The following is a 22,074-nucleotide window of genomic DNA, read 5'->3' on the forward strand; positions in this document are numbered from 1 at the left end:
GAAAGATCATTATTAAAAACAAGAATACGTAAGACACAATTTCAAAAAAGATTTTTCGCACAAGTAACACAAACCAATACACACAGTACATTCGTGTAGAGCAAACTCACTCCTCAGGACCCTTACTCAGGCCAATTATTCATTATATCTTAACTAGAGCACAGGTGAAACAATCAGCTCACCCATCAGCTGATTATTTCACCTGTGCTCTAGTTAAGATATAATGAATAATTGGCCTGAGTAAGGGTCCTGAGGAGTGAGTGTGGGAAACACTGGTGTAGGTAGTTAGTATCCGAATCTGGCAGCTGTTTTTGGAGACGTATTTCTTCTTGTTAAAGTGCCACACACTAACACCACTACATTCCTCAGATACCCAAGAACACAGTTGAAAGGACATTTGCCCATTTCAAATTCCACTAACCCAGTATCTGTTCCCAGTTGTGCCTGTATTGGTTTGACTTTTTTTTTTTTTTTTTTTTAAATAACACTGATGAAAACTAATCCAAGATCCAGATAACACACCTTTAAAACTAAAAAAAAAATACGATATATAAAAAAAAAAAAAAAAAAAGGACACGGAAATAAATCGGTAGATTTGATACTGAAACAAAAAGAAATATGTATAATAAAAGGGCTAAACAATTTTGTTCAAAATCACGAAACCAGAAACTTTTGGCCATCAAATATGAGATATCTAAAAAGAAATAAATTAGATTTATATTTCACATGTGTGAGGAATTCATGGGTTTCTTGAGGAATCCATGGGTTTCTTGGGGAATCTAAACCAGATCCTCATTTTAAGACAACAGTGAATCCCTGGGGCTTAGATTTGTGAAGACTGGAACACTATATATTAAACCCCTTCCTGCCCAGACTTATTTGTCAACAAAGTTCTGATGTAAATAAGCTAAATCGGGGGGTTGCAATGACGCTAGGCACGCCCTCCAGCCTACAATCCCATTCAGGAAGCGCCTTTTGCTTCAGTACAGCCAAAAAGGTGATGGCATTATGCCTTCCTAAGGGCTTTAAAGCCCAGCACAGTTAGGATGGCAAAGAACATCATAAGGTCAGGAAGGGTTTTCAATGGGATAGTTAGTATATATATATATATATATATATATATATATATATATATATATATATATATATATATATATATATATATATATGTGTGTGTGTGTGTGTGTGTGTGTGTGTGTGTGTGTGTGTGTGTGTGTCTAGCCACTTCATAATGTTCATATAAAAAGTACATTGTTTTACAGTTATCTGATAAATTCAATTAGGGACAAATATGTAGCAGTGTTAGCAAGTTCTGAGAAATAGAAAATCCTCAACTTTCAGAGCTAAAATTGCATGAAAAGGGAGCAAAAACAATGAAACTACATTGCAAAAGTTGTTGTTTCATTATTTATAACTAAACATTTTATATAAAATATCAAGATGTTTCCAGTCTCTTCTAAAAGACAGTAAGATTGAGGCAAAACATTGCAATATACTAAAAAAAATTCCACCCCCTTCTCATGTAATTTAACTTAAAAATAAAAAGCAGAGATTACTACAATGACGGTGGCTACCCTTGTCTACACAAACAACAAGATTGGTTCTTCAGGATACAATTTGTGGGTGAAGTTTGAATACTGAGAAATAATTGCATCAAAATGTGTTAACCCTTTCATGCCGGGTTTAATTTGTCTACATCTGAACAACGATCCGATGTAAAAAATTTGAAATCGCGCAATCGTGAGATTTCAACGATGAGATCGTGAAGGAGTTAATGAGTCCTACAATTAATTACTCTCCTACAAATGCAATGAGGTTTAATAGCAGCAAATTACATCATTTCACAGATTTAAAACACGATTAGGCAACCCCAACTATAGAAAGTTTACATCTGTCTTGTGAGATTATTTATGCTGTCAAATGCTAGACAAAACATGTTCGCAAAAACCAACACTTTCAACGGTCACATACCACACCCACCCTTCAGGGACACTGAATGCTCCCATTAAAGTTTGACAGTTTTGCTAGGCACAGGTTTTTTCCCTAAATTGGCACTAAATGTTTAAATTTACTACACGTGCAGATGGTGCTACAGAATGTTAACACGTTACACAATAAAATATATTAACATTGAGAGCCTATGGCTCACATTATCCATAGCAAAATGTAGTCTAAAAAAAATGTATGTATCACTTTGGAAAAATGTTGAGCAATATCGCTAAACAAATGTTTTAAAAAGACAGAGGTGAGGATTTAAAGTGGATGATAATTTATGACTTTTTCCTTGTGAGAGTAAATGGACATTACTAAAAGTGAGGGTAAACTTAACTAATCAAATGCCATATAATTAATTTTTGGCATAAAAAAAAAAAAAAAAAAAAAAAAGTATGTGTACATTTTTTTATTTGTATCCATCTGTGAAAGGGTTAAATTAGTGCATATAGTAATGCTTCTACTTTAATGCCGGCCCACTTGGATTATTTAATTTTTATTTTTTTAAATGACAATTCCAGTAAACATCCAGAGTGTGACATTTGACAATCTTGAAGTCCAGCCCCTTTAAAGCCTTCAGAAAGCTTCTGTAGAAAGTGGATTCGACTGCTCTATACATTACAGCCCAGCCAAAAGAGGAAATGAAGGCGGCGGCGGGACAGACAATACCAATTAAGTTTATAAATCTTTCATTATAAAAAGTTTTTACACTTTTTTTTTTTTTTTTTAAATGATGTGGTTTTACTTGCAAACTAATAACAATTTATGTAAGAACTTACCTAATAAATTCATTTCTTTCATATTAGCAAGAGTTCATGAGCTAGTGACGTATGGGATATACATTCCTACCAGGAGGGGCAAAGTTTCCCAAACCTCAAAATGCCTATAAATACACCCCTCACCACACCCACAAATCAGTTTAACGAATAGCCAAGAAGTGGGGTGATAAGAAAAAAAGTGCGAAGCATAAATATAAGGAATTGGAATAATTGTGCTTTATACAAAAAAATCATAACCACCACAAAAAAGGGCGGGCCTCATGGACTCTTGCTAATATGAAAGAGATGAATTTATCAGGTAAGTTCTTACATAAATTATGTTTTCTTTCATGTAATTAGCATGAGTCCATGAGCTAGTGACGTATGGGATAATGACTACCCAAGATGTGGATCTTCCACGCAAGAGTCACTAGAGAGGGAGGGATAAAATAAAGACAGCCAATTCCGCTGAAAAAAATCCACACCCAAAAATAAAAGTTTAAATCTTATAAAGAAAAAAACTGAAAATATAAGCAGAAGATTCAAACTGAAACAGTTGCCTGAAGTACTTTTCTACCAAAAACAGCTTCAGAAGAAGAAAACACATCAAAATGGTAGAATTTAGTAAAAGTATGCAAAGAAGACCAAGTTGCTGCTTTGCAAATCTGATCAACCGAAGCTTCATTCCTAAACGCCCAGGAAGTAGAAACTGACCTAGTAGAATGAGCTGTAATCCTTTGAGGCGGAGTTTTACCCGACTCGACATAAGCATGATGAATTAAAGATTTCAACCAAGATGCCAAAGAAATGGCAGAGGCCTTCTGACCTTTCCTAGAACCGGAAAAGATAACAAATAGACTAGAAGTCTTTCGGAAATTCTTAGTAGTTTCAACATAATATTTCAAAGCTCTAACTACATCCAAAGAATGCAATGATTTCTCCTTAGAATTCTTAGGATTAGGATATAATGAAGGAACCACAATTTCTCTACTAATGTTGTTAGAATTCACAACCTTAGGTAAAAATTTAAAAGAAGTTCGCAACACCGCCTTATCCTGGTGAAAAATCAGAAAAGGAGACTCACAAGAAAGAGCAGATAATTCAGAAACTCTTCTGGCAGAAGAGATGGCCAAAAGGAACACAACTTTCCAAGAAAGTAATTTAATGTCCAATGAATGCATAGGTTCAAACGGAGGAGCTTGAAGAGCCCCCAGAACCAAATTCAAACTCCAAGGAGGAGAAATTGACTGAATGACAGGTTTTATACGAACCAAAGCTTGTACAAAACAATGAATATCAGGAAGATTAGCAATCGGAAGAACAAAAGAAGCCCCCTGAACTAAAAGATGGTGATCTGTCCACCACGACAGAGAGTGTCTTACAATCGGTTTTAAAGATATTAATTGAGATATCTTTGTGTAATCCCTGCACCACTGGTTCAGCATACAGAGCTGAAGAGGTCGCATGTGAAAACGAGCAAAGGGGATCGCGTCCGATGCAGCAGTCATAAGACCTAGAATTTCCATGCATAAGGCTACTGAAGGGAATGATTGTGACTGAAGGTTTCGACAAGCTGAAATCAATTTTAGACGTCTCTTGTCTGTCAAAGACAGAGTCATGGACACTGAATCTATCTGGAAACCTAAAAAGGTTACCCTTGTCTGAGGAATCAACGAACTTTTTGGTAAATTGATCCTCCAACCATGATCTTGAAGAAACACCACAAGTTGATTCGTATGAGATTCTGCTAAATGTGAAGACTGAGCAAGTACCAAGATATCGTCCAAATAAGGAAATACCACAATACCCTGTTCTCTGATTACAGAAAGAAGGGCACCAAGAACCTTTGTAAAAATTCTTGGAGCTGTTGCTAGGCCAAACGGTAGAGCCACAAACTGGTAATGCTTGTCTAGGAAAGAGAATCTCAGAAACTGATAGTGATCTGGATGAATCGGAATATGCAGATATGCATCCTGTAAATCTATTGTAGACATATAATGCCCTTGCTGAACAAAAGGCAGGATAGTCCTTACAGTTACCATTTTGAATGTTGGTATCCTTACATAACGATTCAATATTTTTAGATCCAGAACTGGTCTGAAGGAATTCTCCTTCTTTGGTACAATGAAGAGATTTGAATAAAACCCCAGCCCCTGTTCCAGAACTGGAACTGGCATAATTACTCCAGCCAACTCTAGATCTGAAACACATTTCAGAAATGCTTGAGCCTTCGCTGGATTTACTGGGACACAGGAAAGAAAAAATCTCTTTGCAGGAGGCCTTATCTTGAAGCCAATTCTGTACCCTTCTGAAACAATGTTCTGAATCCAAAGATTGTGAACGGAATTGATCCAAATTTCTTTGAAAAAACGTAATCTGCCCCCTACCAGCTGAGCTGGAATGAGGGCCGCACCTTCATGTGGACTTAGGAGCTGACTTTGGTTTTCTAAAAGGCTTGTATTTATTCCAGACTGATACCGCTCCTGAGGATGAAGGATCAGGCTTTTGTTCCTTGTTGTGACAAAAGGAACGAAAACCATTATTAGACCTAAATTTACCTTTAGATTTTTTATCCTGTGGTAAAAAAGTTCCTTTCCCTCCAGTAACAGTTGAGATAATAGAATCCAACTGAGAACCAAATAATTTATTACCTTGGAAAGAAAGGGAAAGCAGAGTAGACTTAGAAGACATATCAGCATTCCAAGTTAAGCCATAAAGCTCTTCTAGCTAAAATAGCTAGAGACATACCTGACATCAACTCTGATATCAAAGATGGCATCACAAATAAAATTATTAGCATGTTGAAGAAGATTAATAATGCTATGAGAATTATGATCTGTTACTTGTTGCGCTAAAGCCTCTAACCAAAAAGTTGAAGCTGCAGCAACATCCGCTAAAGATATAGCAGGTCTAAGAAGATTACCTGAACACAAGTAAGCTTTTCTTATGAAGCGCATGTGCCCATGCGCGAAACGCGTTAGATGGAGTTCACCTAATTTGTTGTAAGCCTGCATTGCAATAAACTCCATTACTGACCCTGGGACTCAGCTTCCTTTTTCCTCATTTCATAAGCTTTTCTTAGAAAGGATTCAATCTTCCTATCTAAAGGATCCTTAAAGGAAGTACCATCTGCCGTAGGAATAGTAGTACGCTTAGCAAGAGTAGAGACAGCCCCATCAACCTTAGGGATTTTGTCCCAAAACTCTAATCTGTCAGATGGCACAGGATATAATTGCTTAATACGTTTAGAAGGAGTAAATGAATTACCCAAATTATTCCATTCCCTGGAAATTACTTCAGAAATAGCATCAGGGACAGGAAAAACTTCTGGAATAACTACAGGAGATTTAAAAACCTTATCTAAACGTTTAGATTTAGTATCAAGAGGACTAGAATCCTCAATTTCTAATGCAATTAGGACTTCTTTAAGTAAAGAACGAATAAATTCCATTTTAAATAAATATGAAGATTTATCAGCATCAACCTCTGAGACAGAATCCTCTGAACCAGAAGAACCATTATCAGAATCAGAATGATGATGTTCATTTAAAAATTCATCTGAAAAATGAGAAGTTTTAAAAGACTTTTTACGTTTACTAGAAGGAGGAATAACAGACATAGCCTTCTTAATGGATTTAGAAACAAAATCTCTTATGTTATCAGGAACACCGAGTATTAGATGTTGACGGAACAGCAACAGGTAATGTAACAGTACTAAAGGAAATATTATCTGCATTAACAAGTTTGTCATGACAATCAGTACAAACAACAGCTGGAGGAACAGATACCATAAGTTTACAGCAGATACACTTAGCTTTGGTAGATCCAGCACCAGGCAGCGATTTTCCAGAAGTATCTTCCGACTCAGTGTCAACGTGGGACATCTTGCAATATGTAATAGAAAAAACAACATATAAAGCAAAATTGATCAAATTCCTTAAATGACAGTTTCAGGAATGGGAAAAAAATGCCAGTGAACAAGCTTCTAGCAACCAGAAGCAATAAATAATGAGACTTAAATAATGTGGAGACAAAAGTGACGCCCATATATTTTCAGCGCCAAAAAAGACGCCCACATTATTTGGCGCCTAAATGCTTTTGGTGCCAAAAATGACGCCACATCCGGAACGCCGACACTTTTGGCGCAAAAAAACACGTCAAAAATGACGCAACTTCCGGCGACACGTATGACGCCGGAAACAGAAAAAAAATTTGCGCCAAAAAAGTCAGCGCCAAGAATGACGCAATAAAATGAAGCATTTTCAGCCCCCGCAAGCCTAACAGCCCACAGGGAAAAAAGTCAAATTTTAAAGGTAAGAAAAAAAATTGATTATTCAAATGCATTATCCCAAATAATGAAACTGACTGTCTGAAATAAGGAATATTGAACATCCTGAATCAAGGCAAATAAATGTTTGAATACATATATTTAGAACTTTTTTATAAAGTGCCCAACCATAGCTTAGAGTGTCACAGAAAATAAGATTTACTTACCCCAGGACACTCATCTACATGTAGTAGAAAGCCAAACCAGTACTGAAACGAAAATCAGTAGAGGTAATGGTATATATAAGAGTATATCGTCTATCTGAAAAGGGAGGTAAGAGATGAATCTCTACGACCGATAACAGAGAACCTATGAAATAGACCCCGTAGAAGGAGATCATTGAATTCAAATAGGCAATACTCTCCTCACATCCCTCTGACATTCACTGCATGCTGAGAGGAAAACCGGGCTCCAACCTGCTGCGGAGAGCATATCAACGTAGAATCTAGCACAAACTTACTTCACCACCTCCATAGGAGGCAAAGTTTGTAAAAACTGATTTGTGGGTGTGGTGAGGGGTGTATTTATAGGCATTTTGAGGTTTGGGAAACTTTGCCCCTCCTGGTAGGAATGTATATCCCATACGTCACTAGCTCATGGACTCTTGCTAATTACATGAAAGAAATATTTTTCATTGCAACATTCTTAGTCTGAAATTGACCATCACTTTCTTTAAAGGAACATGAAAGCCATTTTTTTTTCTCTCATGATTCAGATAGAGCTTTCAATTTCAAATAACTTACCAATTTATTTCTATTATCTAATTAGTTTTTTGTATCCTTTGTTGAAATATGAGAAAAAAACAAAACAAAAAAATTTTACCTCAAAATTACTGTTTCTACATCACATTTTAAGAAGACTTTACTTGGCCAAACAAGACACTTTTTTTTTTTTTTATAAAAAGGGGAAGAAGAAGAAGTAGTAAGCAATATGCCACAGAACCAATATAAAAACAACTTTTATTCAGTTCATAATGGCACCAGAAAAAAAAAAAAAAACAAGTAGTGTTTCAGCCTATCTGGCCTTAATCAAACCATACTTTCTAATGTAGAAGTGAAATTGAAAATACTCCCTGCCCTGATCTCCAACTTAAAGGGATAGTCTAGTCAAAATTAAAAAAAAAAAAAAAAAAAAAACACTTGATTGAGATAGAGCATGCAATTTTGAGCAACTTTCTAAATTTACTCCTATTATCAATTTTTCTTCGTTCTCTTGGTATCTCTATTTGAAAAATCAAGAATATAAGCTTAGAAGTTGGCCTATTTTTGGTTCAGCACCTGAGTAGCGCTTGCTGATTGGTGGCAACATTTAGACACCAATCAGCAAGCCCTAACCAGGTGCTGAACAAAACACAATAAAAAAAAAAAAAAAAAAAAAAAAAAAAAAGAAATTAATGGGAGTAATTTAGAAAGTTGCTTAAAAGGACATAAAACCCATTTTTTTTATTTCATGATTTAGATAGAACATCAAATTTTAAACAACTTTATAATTTACTTTTATCATTTTTTTTTCTTGTTATCCTTATTTGAAAAGCAGATATGTAAGCTGAAGAGTGTGCACGTGTCTGCAGCACTATATAGCAGCAGTTTTGCAACAATGTTACACATTAGCAGTAGCACTAGATTGCAGCACTATTTCCTGTAACGTAGGGCTTAAAGGGACAGTTTACTCAAAAATGTTCTCCCCTTTAATTTGTTCCCAATGATCCACTTTACCTGCTGGAGTGTATTAAATTGTTTACAAGTATCTCCTTTACCCTTATATTGGCATTTGAAATGGTTGATTTAGCATGTGGTATCCCCACCTATTCTGAAAGTTTGTGGCCGCGCGTACCAGCTATAGATAAGCTTTGTAAACACAGCCAGCAGAAGAAATTACACTCCCAGTGAGATATAGCAGAGATAAGGTAATAACATGTTGATTTTCCATTGTTCTCTCAAAGTGCTGGTGATTGTTTTAAGGACAGATATAAGATAAAGAAGCAGGTATATTTGCACAATGTGATACAGTAATGAGATCGGATTATACCTACAAGCTCAACCCATTTTATTAGGTTGTGGCTTCAAAACACAAAATCAGAGCTTTAATATACACAAATAAACCTTAAAAATCTAATTTTCATACATTTTTTACTCTGCAGTTGGTAAAAAAAACAATTGTAAACATATTAAGGGAAAAAGTATTTTACAGTGTACTGTCCCTTTAAGGCATGTGCACGCTACCTACCTAGGTATATCTTCAACAAAGAGAAACATGAGAATGAAATAAAAATGTGATAATAGAAGTAAATTGGAAACTTTTTAAAATTCGTATTCGCTATCTGAATCATGAAATCTATTTGTTGTGTTTAATGTCCCTTAAAAATTGCATGCTCTGAATCATGAAACTTTAATTTTGAAAAGACTATCCCTTTAAAAAGTAATTTTTATTGTGAGCTAACAGTTTGAACTGTTCAATCAGCGCTCTAGCTAAAAAAAAAAAAAAAAAAAAAAAAAAAAAAAGGTAGTGTCTTTACAACTAATTAAATTCCATCAAAAATATTAACAACATTCTGGATCTGTTTATACAAAGTGGAGAGTTTAATATATATATATATATATATATATATATATATATATATATATATATATATATATATATATATATATATATATATATATATATATATATATATATATAAAAGATTTGTGATTTTATAGTCAGCATTTTACAGTTATGCTACATCACTTTTAGATTTAACATATTGGCAAAGCAACATGTACCTTTAAAGAGACACTCAAGCCAAAAATTAAACTTTCATGATTCAGATACACTATGCCACTTTAAACAACTTTTGAATTTCCATTTTATATTTACACTGAGTCACCAGCTCCTACTGAGCATGTGCAAGAGTTCAGAAAATATATGTATATCCATTTGTGATTGGCTGATGGCTGTCACATAATACAATAACTTTGAAATTTGTCAGAAAAAGAAAAAAAATCTTCTACTTATTTGAAGTTCAGACTAAGTGCTATTGCATTGTCTTTTTGTCATGCAATTAAAGGGCCAGTAGACCTAAAAAAGAATGTTATATAATTCTGCACATAGTGCAGAATTATATAACATTATATTAGCAGCAGCTTTATAAAACCTATTATTCCCTGTGAATTTTTATAAAAAAAGAGACCGTTTTTCAGACCCGCTCTCTGTGCTCTTCTGAGCGGGTCTGTTTTTATCACAGAGCGCATCTGGCCAGCTGTCTAGTCACAGCCCGGCCCCGCCATTATACTCAGTGCAGCTCGCTCCCGCTGTCAGACAGAGCAGGCTGCAGTGAGTATAATGGCGTGGTCGTGCCGGGCTGTGACTAGACAGCTGGCCAGATGCGCTCTGTGATAAAAACAGACCCGCTCAGAAGAGCACAGAGAGCGGGTCTGAAAAACGGTCTCTTTTTATAAAAATTCACAGGGAATATTAGGTTTTATAAAGCTGCTGCTAATATGTTATATAAATCTGCACTATGTGCAGAATTATATAACATTCTTTTTTAGGTTTACTGGCCCTTTAAGTAAGAGAAGCAAAGCATGCTGGTCCAACATGTTCCAATGGTAGCCTGACTAACAGAACATTCATTCTACAATCTGAATATAATGTAAAATCACTAATCAAATACACTGCCAATATGCGACTCATTGATTTTATCCCCTATTTGCCCATTAACATCAATGCAATAGCCACTTTCCCCACAAACGTTGCAGGGAAAAAAGAAAAAAAAAGCTATTAAAAAGGTGTCAACTGATAATAGAAAGTTCTGCATTCATCTTCACTAACAGATTTTGTACCTCTGAATTTCTTTCAACATGTTGCCAGTCCACCTGGAAGACTCCCATAATGAGCCATCATTTGTTTCTAAACAAAGCATTGTATTGAGCACAAAAGATTGCTTCATGACATTTACCCCTATCCAAAGTTAGACTTGCACCTGTTCATAGTTTAGTTTGTGCTTTTGGCATTTAGCATTGTAGAAGAGTAATATATTCAAGGTTTGCCTATTTTGTATGTAACCGATAAAGTTATATTGGTTTTGAAGAAACTACTTGTTCTCATAAAATATTCAACGCTGGTTTCCAATACATCTGCAATTATGATGCAAAATCCAAATCATTGGTGAAAATAATCCTGCTGCAATAGGAATGAGTATTCACTAATTTTGTGTGTCCTATTTTAAAGTTTGTCTTGAAGGGACATTAAAGCAAATTAAAATACAGTATAAATCCCATTAAAGGGATACTAACCCCTCATTTTTTCTTTCATGATTCAGATAGAGCATGTCATTTTAAGCAACTTTCTAATTTAGTCCTATTATCAATTTTTCTTTGTTCTCATGTTATCTTGATTTGAAAAAGCAGTAATAAAAGGTTAGGAGCCGGCCCATTTTTTAGTTCAGCACCTTGGTAGAGCTGCTGATTGGTTTGCTACATTTAGCCACAAATCAGGAAGTTCTACCCATGTGCTGAACAAAAAAATGGTCTGGCTCTAAAGCTTACAGTACTGCTTTTGCAAATCAAGATAGCACTAGAACAAAGAAAAATTAATAGGAGTAAATTAGAAAGGTGCTTAAAATCTCATGCTCTATCTCAATCATGAAATAAAAAAAATTGGGTTTAGTATCCCTTTAAGGGGATAATTAACCAAAAAATGTTTATTTCATGATTCAGATAGAGCATGCAAATTAAAGCAAATTCCTAAATTACTCTGATTATCAATTTTTCATTGTTTACTTGCTATCTTTATTAAAAAATAAAATAAAAAAAAATCAGAAATATAAAACTTAAGAGCCGGCCCATTTTTGGTTCAGAACCTGGGTTATGCTTGCTTATTGGTTTGCTAAATGTAGGACTGGATTACAAGTAGATCGCTATTAAAAGCACAGGGTGCGTTTTCTTTTGCTTGACGTCTTGCAGCGAACAAAACATAATCTGGTATTACATGACTAAAGAAGAAAGCGCTATCAGAGAACTTATATTAGAAGTGGTGAGTTAATTTTACTGCATGCCCTCATAGAAGTGTAATGTGTTGTGAGAGATTTAGCACCCCTGTGCTGACATGCAGATGTTAGCGCAGGATAGATTATTGCTTCAGCAATAAAATTCCTTTGGACTTCCAATCACAAAAATAGAAGCTCTATTGATTGTGCTCAAGTGATGTTAAAAAAAAAAAAAGGGACATGAAACCCCAAAAAAATTCTCTTTCATGATTCAGATATAGAATACAATTTTAAGCAACTAAGTTATTATCAAATTTACTTTTTACTCATTCTTTGTTGAAAAGCATACCAAGGTAGGATCAGGAACAAGATGGTAATTGGTGGCTACTGGCTGCATATATCCTGACATTGAGTCAAAAACAGCAAAGCAAATATAAAAAGTGTGTACATTATATATATATATATATATATATATATATATATATATATATATATATATATATATATATATATATATATATATATATATATATATATATATATATATATAAGTTTGTTGTAGCATATGCACTCTCACCAACAGACCGCAACTTGCCAGGGTGCTGTAGCCAGGTATGTAAAAAATGAAAAGTTGAAAGCACTCACTGGACTGTAGACAGCAATGTAAATCAAATATACTTTATTGTGACGTTTCGGGACCAGTCAGAGGAAGGGACGCTGTTGGTCCCGAAACGTCACAATAAAGTATATTTGATTTACATTGCTGTCTACAGTCCAGTGAGTGCTTTCAACAATATATATATATATATATATATATATATATATATATATATATATATATATATATATATATATATATATATACACACACACACACACACGTGTGCACGCGCAATTCCCAGCAGTTTCTTCCAACTTTAAAACAGACTATTTTTAGACGAGGTATTCCCTGATCACTAAAATAGCAAATCTAATATGTCATGTAGACAAGATAATCATTTACATTTGGTCTGTCAAATAGTTCTAGGTGACGAAACATTCATAAAAACAACCTAATAGTAATAATTAACATTTTAAAGGGTTTGAATTTTTGAGTTGTTGACAAGGACCCAGTCATGACCCTTTGACTTTAAAAGGCAGATTTCAATGGAATCTTTAAACATATTATAAATTTGGGCAATGTGTTGACAACTAAAAAAAAAAAAAAATAGAGGACACATGAAAAATTGTTAAAGACCTAAAACTAAACCAATAAGCTTCAATTTTTTATTTTTTTAACAAAATATAATAAAAAATGCTCTCATATAACACTGTTTAAACCCTGCAAAAGGTGCCGATCATGTAAGTTAAAATAAACTCCACGGCAGGAATACACAACTGGCAGCTAGCTGAACACATCCAGTGAGCCAACAACAAGAGGCATATCTACATAGCCACCAGCTAGGTCCAAATAGTGCATTGCTGCTCCTGAGCCTACCTATACATGTTTTTTCAATACAGGATTCCAAGAGAAGGAAGTAAATTTAAAAAAGTATTTACAAGCATGTGCTATGTGAACCAGACGTTAAAAAGGGACATGAAACTCAAAATGTTTCTTTCACAATTCATATAGAGAATTTTTTTTTTTTTTTTTTAAAGTTTCCGATTCACTTTGATTATCAAGTTTGCTTCGTTTTCATATTCTTTGTTGAAGAGATACCTAGATAAGGACACAGAATTTATCTAGGAAACTATGAACCTGCAAGTCTGACAACAGCAGTTGGGAAACTGCTAGAGCAGAGCTTGATTATCTCATGTGACTATAAGCTTATTGCACATTAAAATCTGGCCCGGGAGCGTATATTTTTTTTAGCCATAAAAGTAGCGCCAATATAATCATCCATAGACGCGCCCCCAGATGATATGGACCCAGAATTCCAACATGTATTTAAAGGAGAGCACTTGATTGAGCTCTTTTCAATGCATGTAGTTTAGGCTCAGTGGAAAGAGAGGTTATTTTGTGTAGTAACAAGCATGTATGTCTATTCGTCAAGCCGCTCATAAATTTATCTTCCTCTTGATGTCCAGACTGATCGCAAATGGCATCGCAGAGCTTTCTTTCCTCCTGGTGGTTCCCGACCGGCTGTGTGCCTAAAGGGAAAAGCACAACTGGGGGCTTAAGCCTTAAAGGGAAGCTGCTGTCAAGTTTAAAAGGTAAATATTTCTTCACAACGAGTGAAATGTAAATTTTGATGAATTAAAGTGCCATTGTTTTAAATCGAATTTATAAAAACCAGGCACTTTAGCATCAAAATTTACATTCACTTTAAATCTAGGCCCAAGCCTCAGAGTTTAAAGGGACAGTCAACACCAGACTTTTTGTTGTTTAAAAAGAAAAAGATAATCCCTTTATAACCCATTCCCCAGCTTTGCATAACCAACACTGTTATAGAAATACACCTTTTACCTCTGTGATTACCTTGTAGCTAAGCCTCTCCAGACTGCTTCCTTATTTCAGTTCTTTTGACAGACTTGTATTTCAGCCAATCAGTGCTCACTCCAGGGTAACTTCACGTGCATGAGCTCAATGTTATCTATATGAAAACACATGAACTAGTGCCCTCTAGTGGTCAATATGCATTCAGATTAGAGGCAGTCTTCAAGGTCTAAGAAATTAGCATATGAACCTCCAAGGTTTAGCTTCCAACTAAGAATACCAAGAGAACAAAGCAAAATTGGTGATAAAAGTAAATTTTAAAAAGTTGTTTAAAATTACATTTCCTATTTAAATCCTGAATGTTTTTTTGGACTTGACTGTCCCTTTAAAGTGACAGTGTACTGTGATATTTTCCCTTATGTTCTCAATGACTTGTTATAGCAGCTGCAGAGAATAAAATTAAAAGTTGCTCCTTTAGGTATATTTTTGCAATTTAAAATAGCAGTTTTGCTCACTGAAACCACATCTAAAATGGACATTTAACCCCTGACACAAGTGATTTCCAGAAGGAGCTATTTCTGCATGCCTCAGGTAACTGTGTTGAAAGCCCTCTAAGCGCAAAAGCCAGCAAACATCAGCTTATTTTACTGAGCGTTATTTTGTTACTGTAAAATGTCTGTCCTTAAAAGAAACATAAAACTCATTTTTTGTCTCACGTTTCAGATAGAATACAATTAACAATTTCCCAATTTTCTTCTTTTATACATTTTCTTGTTTTCCTTTGTTGAAAATCAGGAAAGCAAGTTCAGAAGTGTGCACGTCTACAGTACTATTTCCGGTCACGTAGTGCTCAAGCTGTGCATGCTACCTGTCTAGATATCTCTTCAACAAAGGACCACAAGAGAACAAAATTGAATTTGATAATGGAAGTAAATTGGAAACTTTTTTAAAAATTGTATTCTCTATCTGAATCATAAAAGAAAAATTGTGGGTTTTGATGTCCCTTTAATCATAAGGCATACAGTATTAGTAAACTCCCTTAACAAGATGCACAATTCCCAAAGTAAAATATTTCTTGTAAAAAACAATCCCAGAGGACCTTGTAATATTGACAAGGCATCTCTCCAGCCCATAGAGAGAGATGTGAGGATTGAGAAATAGTTATAATCCCACCCCTCCCAAAAAAAATTTAAAAAAAAAAAATCAGTTAGCCAGTCCAAAAACCAGATAGCATGTGCCATATAGTTCACATTGTGCTCACTCCCGCGGAGTTACTTATGAGACAGCACTGATTGGCTAAAATGCAAGTCTGTCAAAAGAACTGAGACAAGGGGGCAGTCTGCAAAGACTTAGATACAATGTAATCAATGTATTAATAGAACTGTTGGTTATGCCAAACTGGAGGAGAATGGGTAATAAAGGGATTTAACAAAATAAAAATTCTGGAGTAGACTATCATTTTACTAAAAGATAGTTGTAAATATCTATTTTTCATATAAAAAAAAAAAAAAAAAACACACAAATCTAACCCCCCATGGGATTCATTATAGGAGTCCGAGCGGGGGAACTACCTGGGTAGGAATATGGTGCTTGGTATCCGTAATGCGCAGTTATTTCAGTGACATGCCGCCGATGACACCTCACCTTCTTCAGTGTTCAGAGAAACTGTCACACTGCGCTGTGCAAGGATCATTAGAACAAATGCATACACTCATAATGCCTCAGTTTAAGATGGCAGGATCGCCCTCACCGATTATCACTGTGCATAAGAAAATAATTTTATAGAACCATTTTGTGCATATGCACTGAGATGACCTCACAAGATAATTATATGAACGAAAATTAACGCTCATTGGCCAATTTGTTTAGGACTAGAACAAAACTTTTTTTAGGGGCTGGATTCAGTGGTGTAACCGTTGCATTAAAATTATTGTAAAGCATAACTGAGCATCTTTTGATAATAAAAGTGTATTTTGAGGTGCTCAAGTGTGTGTGTGTGCTAGTTGTAAGATTTTACATTTTGGAACCAGAGTTGGAAAAGGATTTAGGGGTTCTTGTAGGAAAACTAAAAAGTAGTGTTTAATACCAGGCAGCAGCTCCTAAGGCATATAAGATATTCGCAGGAAAAAAACAAAAAAAAACAAAACAAACAAAAAAAAACACAACATGCGTGTGAGAATAATTTTTTTTTAATCTATGATCAAATTTGCTCTATTCTCTTGGTATGCTTTGTTGAAGGAGCAGCAGTATACATCTGATGAACAAAAGAGAAATAGGCATATATATGCAGCCACCAATCAGCAGCTAGCTCCCAGTAGTGAATTGCTGCTCCTTGGCCTGCCCAAGTATTCTTAAAAAGCAAAAAGGAGGCCCATGATAGTGGAACTTTAAAAAAGGGACACTGAACCCAAATTTTTTATTTCACGATTCAGATAGAGCATGCAATTTTAAGTAACTTTCTAATCTACTCCTATTAGCAATTTTTCTTCGTTCTCTTGTTATCTTTATTTGAAAAAGGCATCTAAGCTATTTTTTGGGGTTCAGAACCATGGACAGCACGTGTTTATTGGTGGGTAAATTTATCCACCAATTAGCAAGAACAACCCAGGTTGTTCACCAAAAATGGGTCGGCATCTAAACTTACATTTCAAATAAAGATAGCAAGAGAACTAAGAAAATTTGATAATAGGAGTAAAATTAGAAAGTTGCTTCAAAATGCATGCTCTATCTGAATCACAAAATAAAAAAATTTGGGTTCAGTGTCCCTTTAAGGAGGTACCAATACAACAGATACCTTAGCTCTAAGGTATACATACACATATATCAAAATTACCTGATAGAATACCTTTAAATAAATACTTTACACCAGGCATGTCCAAAGTCCGGCCCGCGGGCCAATTGCGGCATGCATTCCGGACTGATAAGGCCCCACAGATAAGTTGCCCAAATATAGATCTTACGGCCCCCCTAGTGAGTCCCCGAGCGCTGCTCAGGACTCCTAGGATCTCTTGCCACGGGACTTGACGTCATTAGCTGGCACAGGGAGAAGGAAAGCACAAATCTCGCGAGATCTCGGGCGTCGCGAGATTTGGGCTTTCCTTCTTCCTGCGCCTCCACACACAGCCACAAGGCGACCATTAAGGGCTATTGAAGAAAAAAAAAAACTACTTTCATTTTTCAGCGTTGCAGGAAATAATGAACAGTTTTCCACAGGATAATATCAGTGCGCAAACGAGCAGGTATGCAGCAGACATCGCATCTCTGGCTGGGGAGTTTAAACAGCGCTTTCAAGATTTTGCAGCTATTGAAAAGGAGATCCGCCTGTTCTCCTCTATATTCTCGGTTGACCCTGACGATGCTCAAGATCAGCTGCAGCTCGAGCTCATTGAGCTGCATTGTGACAGCGAGTTACGCAGTCGTCACCAACAGCTCTTACTTGTGAACTTTTACCGCCAACTGGATAAGAGGCAAGTTTTTTTTTCAATTGAGATGAATAAATTGTAAAATCTCAGTTGGTCTAAAATCAGTTATAAATATATTTGAACACATGTATACTTGGCGTTCTGTTCCTGTTCACATTTTTTTTAACTTAAAAGTCGACAGACAACCGTTATTACTTTGTGTAATGTACTTTACAATGTTCCTGACATATTTCAGCTTCCTGTTTATTTTTTATATTAAAGGCAGAGTGATTTAACACCTGTTTAGATTTGTCATCCAAGTCACAAAATGAAAAGTATGCCGTTTTCATTAAACTTTGCATAAAATAGTTCATTTGCATTTAAATTTAAATGGTTTAAAAGAATGTCAGGCAAAATGGTCGGCCCTCGCACATGTTCACTTCATCAAATCTGGCACTCTTCGAAAAAAGTTTGGACACCCCTGCTTGCTTTACACACATGGATCACAGAGGATCTGAAAAAACAACTGAACCGTACAGACTTTGTTGTTATCTTACAGCCTCATCTACTATGTGTGACCACGTAACACCCATGACAACATATATGCTCTTTGAAAAGTATAATCCGTTATCAGTTTCTAAGACAACTCAATGTGCAGCCTCTGTGATAATATGTGGGCAGTAGATTATTGAAAACATATTCAGTTCCAATGTTGTGGAAGATGACTTTACAAGGTTCTGACCGACAAGTTACTTCAAAAGTGCATTTTCACAGATGGTTTTAGAGATAAAACTAAACCTTTAGAAGGATAAGCAATATCTATTTCAGTTTAACACAGATAACTTTTAGTTAACATTGCTGCTCGCTTGTTAAATCCACCAACACAAAAAGGATCAGGTTTTTCTTTATTAAATTAAGTGAACAGTACATTATAATTACCTATTAACTTCATCTTGGAGAAAAAAAATTGCTCCGGGGCATAGAATGCTTAAAATTACTCCTGAACCAACAGATGAAAAATGCAGCAAATAATGACAAAGAAACCACATGATTCCATAATATGGCTTAATTCAAGCCTAGACTACAATGCTCCCTCTACCAGCTGTCTGATATAGGAAGGTCATATTTCAGTCTTAGTTTGAAGTCAGCCTTCACTAACTATTAACTAATTAAGCATCATTTCACATCAGTTGTCTAAGCCTTGGAACAGATGAGGAGATTTAAAACTGTATGACCTTTTTAATTAATTATTTTCAACAGGGTCTAACAAAAAACAGGAGGCAGGGCATCTAAAATTTTACTATAGGAGATATATATATATATATATATTATATATTTTATTATTATCATCATTTATTTGTATAGCGCCGCCAAATTCCGTATAGATTGATATATTATTTTTTTTTAAGTTATCGACTTGACCAACCATTTGAATCAATTCTCCTGTCAATGTTTTAAAATGTTAAAGGGACACTGAACCCAAATTTTCTCTTTCGTGATTCAGATAGAGCATGCAAATGCAATTTTAAGCAACTTTCTAATTTACTCCTATTATCAATTTCTTCGTTCCCTTGCTATCTTTCTTTGAAAAAGAAGGCATCTAAGCTTTTTTTTAGGTTCAGGACTCTGGACAGCAATTTCTTATTGGTGGATGAATTTATCCACCAATCAGCAAGGACAACCCAGGTTGTTCACCAAAAATGGGCCGGCATCTAAACTTACATTCTTGCATTTTAAATAAAGATACCAAGAGAATGAATAAAATTTAATAAATAGGAGTAAATTAGAAAGATGCTTAAAATGTCATGCTCCATCTGAATTATGAAAGAAAATTTTGGGGTTCAGTGTCCCTTTAATAAAGGAAACTTAGAAAAGGGACACTGTACATGACAAATTTAGGAGCCATATATGTTTTTAGGAATAATGGAAAGATTGCCAAAAAAAAAAAATATATGTTAGGACCCATAAGTAAGATTTCAGAAGCAGTCTGGCATAACGCATAACATAAAAGTACCTGCTCTAAAAAAAAAAAAAATGGTTATAGAACAAATCCAAATAATTGTTTCTGTGCAGTATACAGTCAATGAACCACAAGTTCATAGGCATTTTGTTTTCTAAACAACAATATGAGCATTTATCTCAGTAATGTACTTTCCTATTAAAAGGATTTAGCTTGAAATCCTCAATATTTAAAATGTACTTTTAAAAAAAAAAAAAAACACAACAGACACTGCCTTTGAATGACTTGATATAGCATATATAAAATACATCCTGCAATCAGACATTATATTGACTTAAGAGGAACATAAATGGGCCTGCACAATCAGTTATGGAGAAAATCCTTGCTTTTATAACCATGAACAGCCTAAATGTATTATGATTATTATTAATAAAAAAAAAGTGAGGTGACACTTGATACTTTTATAGGTGACATTCTGTGACTTGACTATGTAACACATTTTGCACAGTCCATAGTGGTGTGTATATATATATATATATATATATATATATATATATATATATATATTTTATCTCTCAAATGTAAATAAAATTGTCAATGATATGAGCAACAGAGGGATTGCACTTCTTAAATGTGATGTCATGCAAAAGAGGCTTCTAGAGAGGCAGACAATACCCAGACAGTACATTACGTACACTAATGGCATTAAAGAAAGGTGACCCAGACACCATAACTTGTATGTAACTAGCAAGTGCTATGTACATATTTAGACAAACCTAAAACCATATTAAGTATTTTCTGGACCACAACTTCTTACCCCTTGCAAAAAAAAAATTATAGTATCAAATAACCAAATACCATTGATTAAATACATTATGGTTAATATGCATGCCTAATTCAATGTGCATTCATCAATCAACATGATGCATTTTTTAAGGTTTTAATCAGAATGTTGAAAATCAGAGGCTTGTACTGTAGACACAAAGGCATGTCTGCAAAGCAGAAAAAAAAAAAAAGGTTTGACTCCTCTAGAGCCAAAGAAGTGAGTCAGAATATGCTCACATACATCAAATATTTTTGATGTACAGAATAAAATGATGAACTGTCTAGTCTGTATCACACACACACAAATATATCATCATGTAACAGTGGACTAGAAGTCTGCTATCTAAATAGCTTTATACATAAGACAAATGCACTGAATAAAGCTAAACAAAATGCTTGTGCATTTATAGCAATGGCTGGACACGCTTTTAAGGTAAGCTGCTAGGATGCAACTACTGAGATGTTGGTTATTATAACAACAGACCACACACAGTACCTCGCAGTTATAAAGCTCGCTGAGCTGCTCCACGATCCACTCCTCTAACACCAGCCGCTTCCTCAGCTCTTTTCTGTCATATTTCACAGTCACTTTACCCTGCTGCTGTCTCTTTTGCTGCTGCTGTCTTTGCTGAGCTGCTGCTGCCACCACCACCTGCGGGGAATCCTCCCGGGGTACCGGGGCTGTCAGCGGAGTCTGGAAGAATACCCTGCCCCCAGCTGCAGGGCTGGGCTCTGTGCCACTCACTGCTGACATATCCCCGGGTATAGCCCGATGCCCACAGCTCCTTGCTTGCAAATACTGAAGGGTCTCCTGTCTTCAGCACTGAAATCCCAAAGAAAACAAAGCAATCCAGACCTGAGTATTCCAAAATAATTGTTATTTTCCACTTGCAATCCCAATGTCTCCCTTGTAATCTTGTGTTTAAATCACTATTTATTTATAACCATATTAATGATTTAATTCCACCTAAATCCTTCCCACCGCTTTACCTTCTCTTCTGCCACTGCCCTCTGCTTTTCCTTCTATCTCATTAGTGTTTTTCACCTAGCACCTGCAGTTACCCCTCCTCTTGCATCGGTCTTCACTCTGGTTTGCTTCTAAGTTTAAGGGAGGGACTTGGTCTCAAAGAAAAAAAAAATAAAGTGGGTGGGAACTGGGAAGATTAGATTAAAGAGACAGTGTAGTGGAAAACAAAAGTGGAGTATTTAAATAAAACAAAATAGTATAAACTGTGCAATTAATATGAAGTAAAACTCTTGGAACTAAAGCCCCTAAATAAATAAATAATTGCTGATTATTTTTTTTACTTCTGGGGAACAAACTTTTAATACTCACTCAAAACAGAGGTAGTTTTTTTCCCACACTCCCTAATTAGCATGTTTACAGACAGAAGTCACTAGCCGTCATCACCACGGCTGTCTAATGCTG

At 35.3% G+C, this 22,074-nt stretch overlaps 1 protein-coding gene across 1 annotated transcript in view; it reads right to left on the minus strand.

The window, feature by feature from the left end:
• The window catches only part of PPP1R14C (protein phosphatase 1 regulatory inhibitor subunit 14C), a 238,083-nt gene extending 216,352 nt beyond the window's left edge, over positions 1 to 21,731 (minus strand). The window contains exons 1-2 of the mRNA XM_053711826.1: positions 21,636 to 21,731; positions 21,142 to 21,468 (exon numbers count right to left, since the gene is read on the minus strand). Coding sequence (XP_053567801.1) covers positions 21,142 to 21,399 — 258 coding nt within the window. The 5' untranslated portion in view covers positions 21,400 to 21,468; positions 21,636 to 21,731. The remainder of the gene's footprint in view (positions 1 to 21,141; positions 21,469 to 21,635) is intronic.
• Between the last annotated feature and the right edge of the window lie 343 nt (positions 21,732 to 22,074).

The sequence above is a fragment of the Bombina bombina genome, chromosome 4, assembly GCF_027579735.1.
Source record: "Bombina bombina isolate aBomBom1 chromosome 4, aBomBom1.pri, whole genome shotgun sequence".
NCBI lineage: Eukaryota > Metazoa > Chordata > Amphibia > Anura > Bombinatoridae > Bombina > Bombina bombina.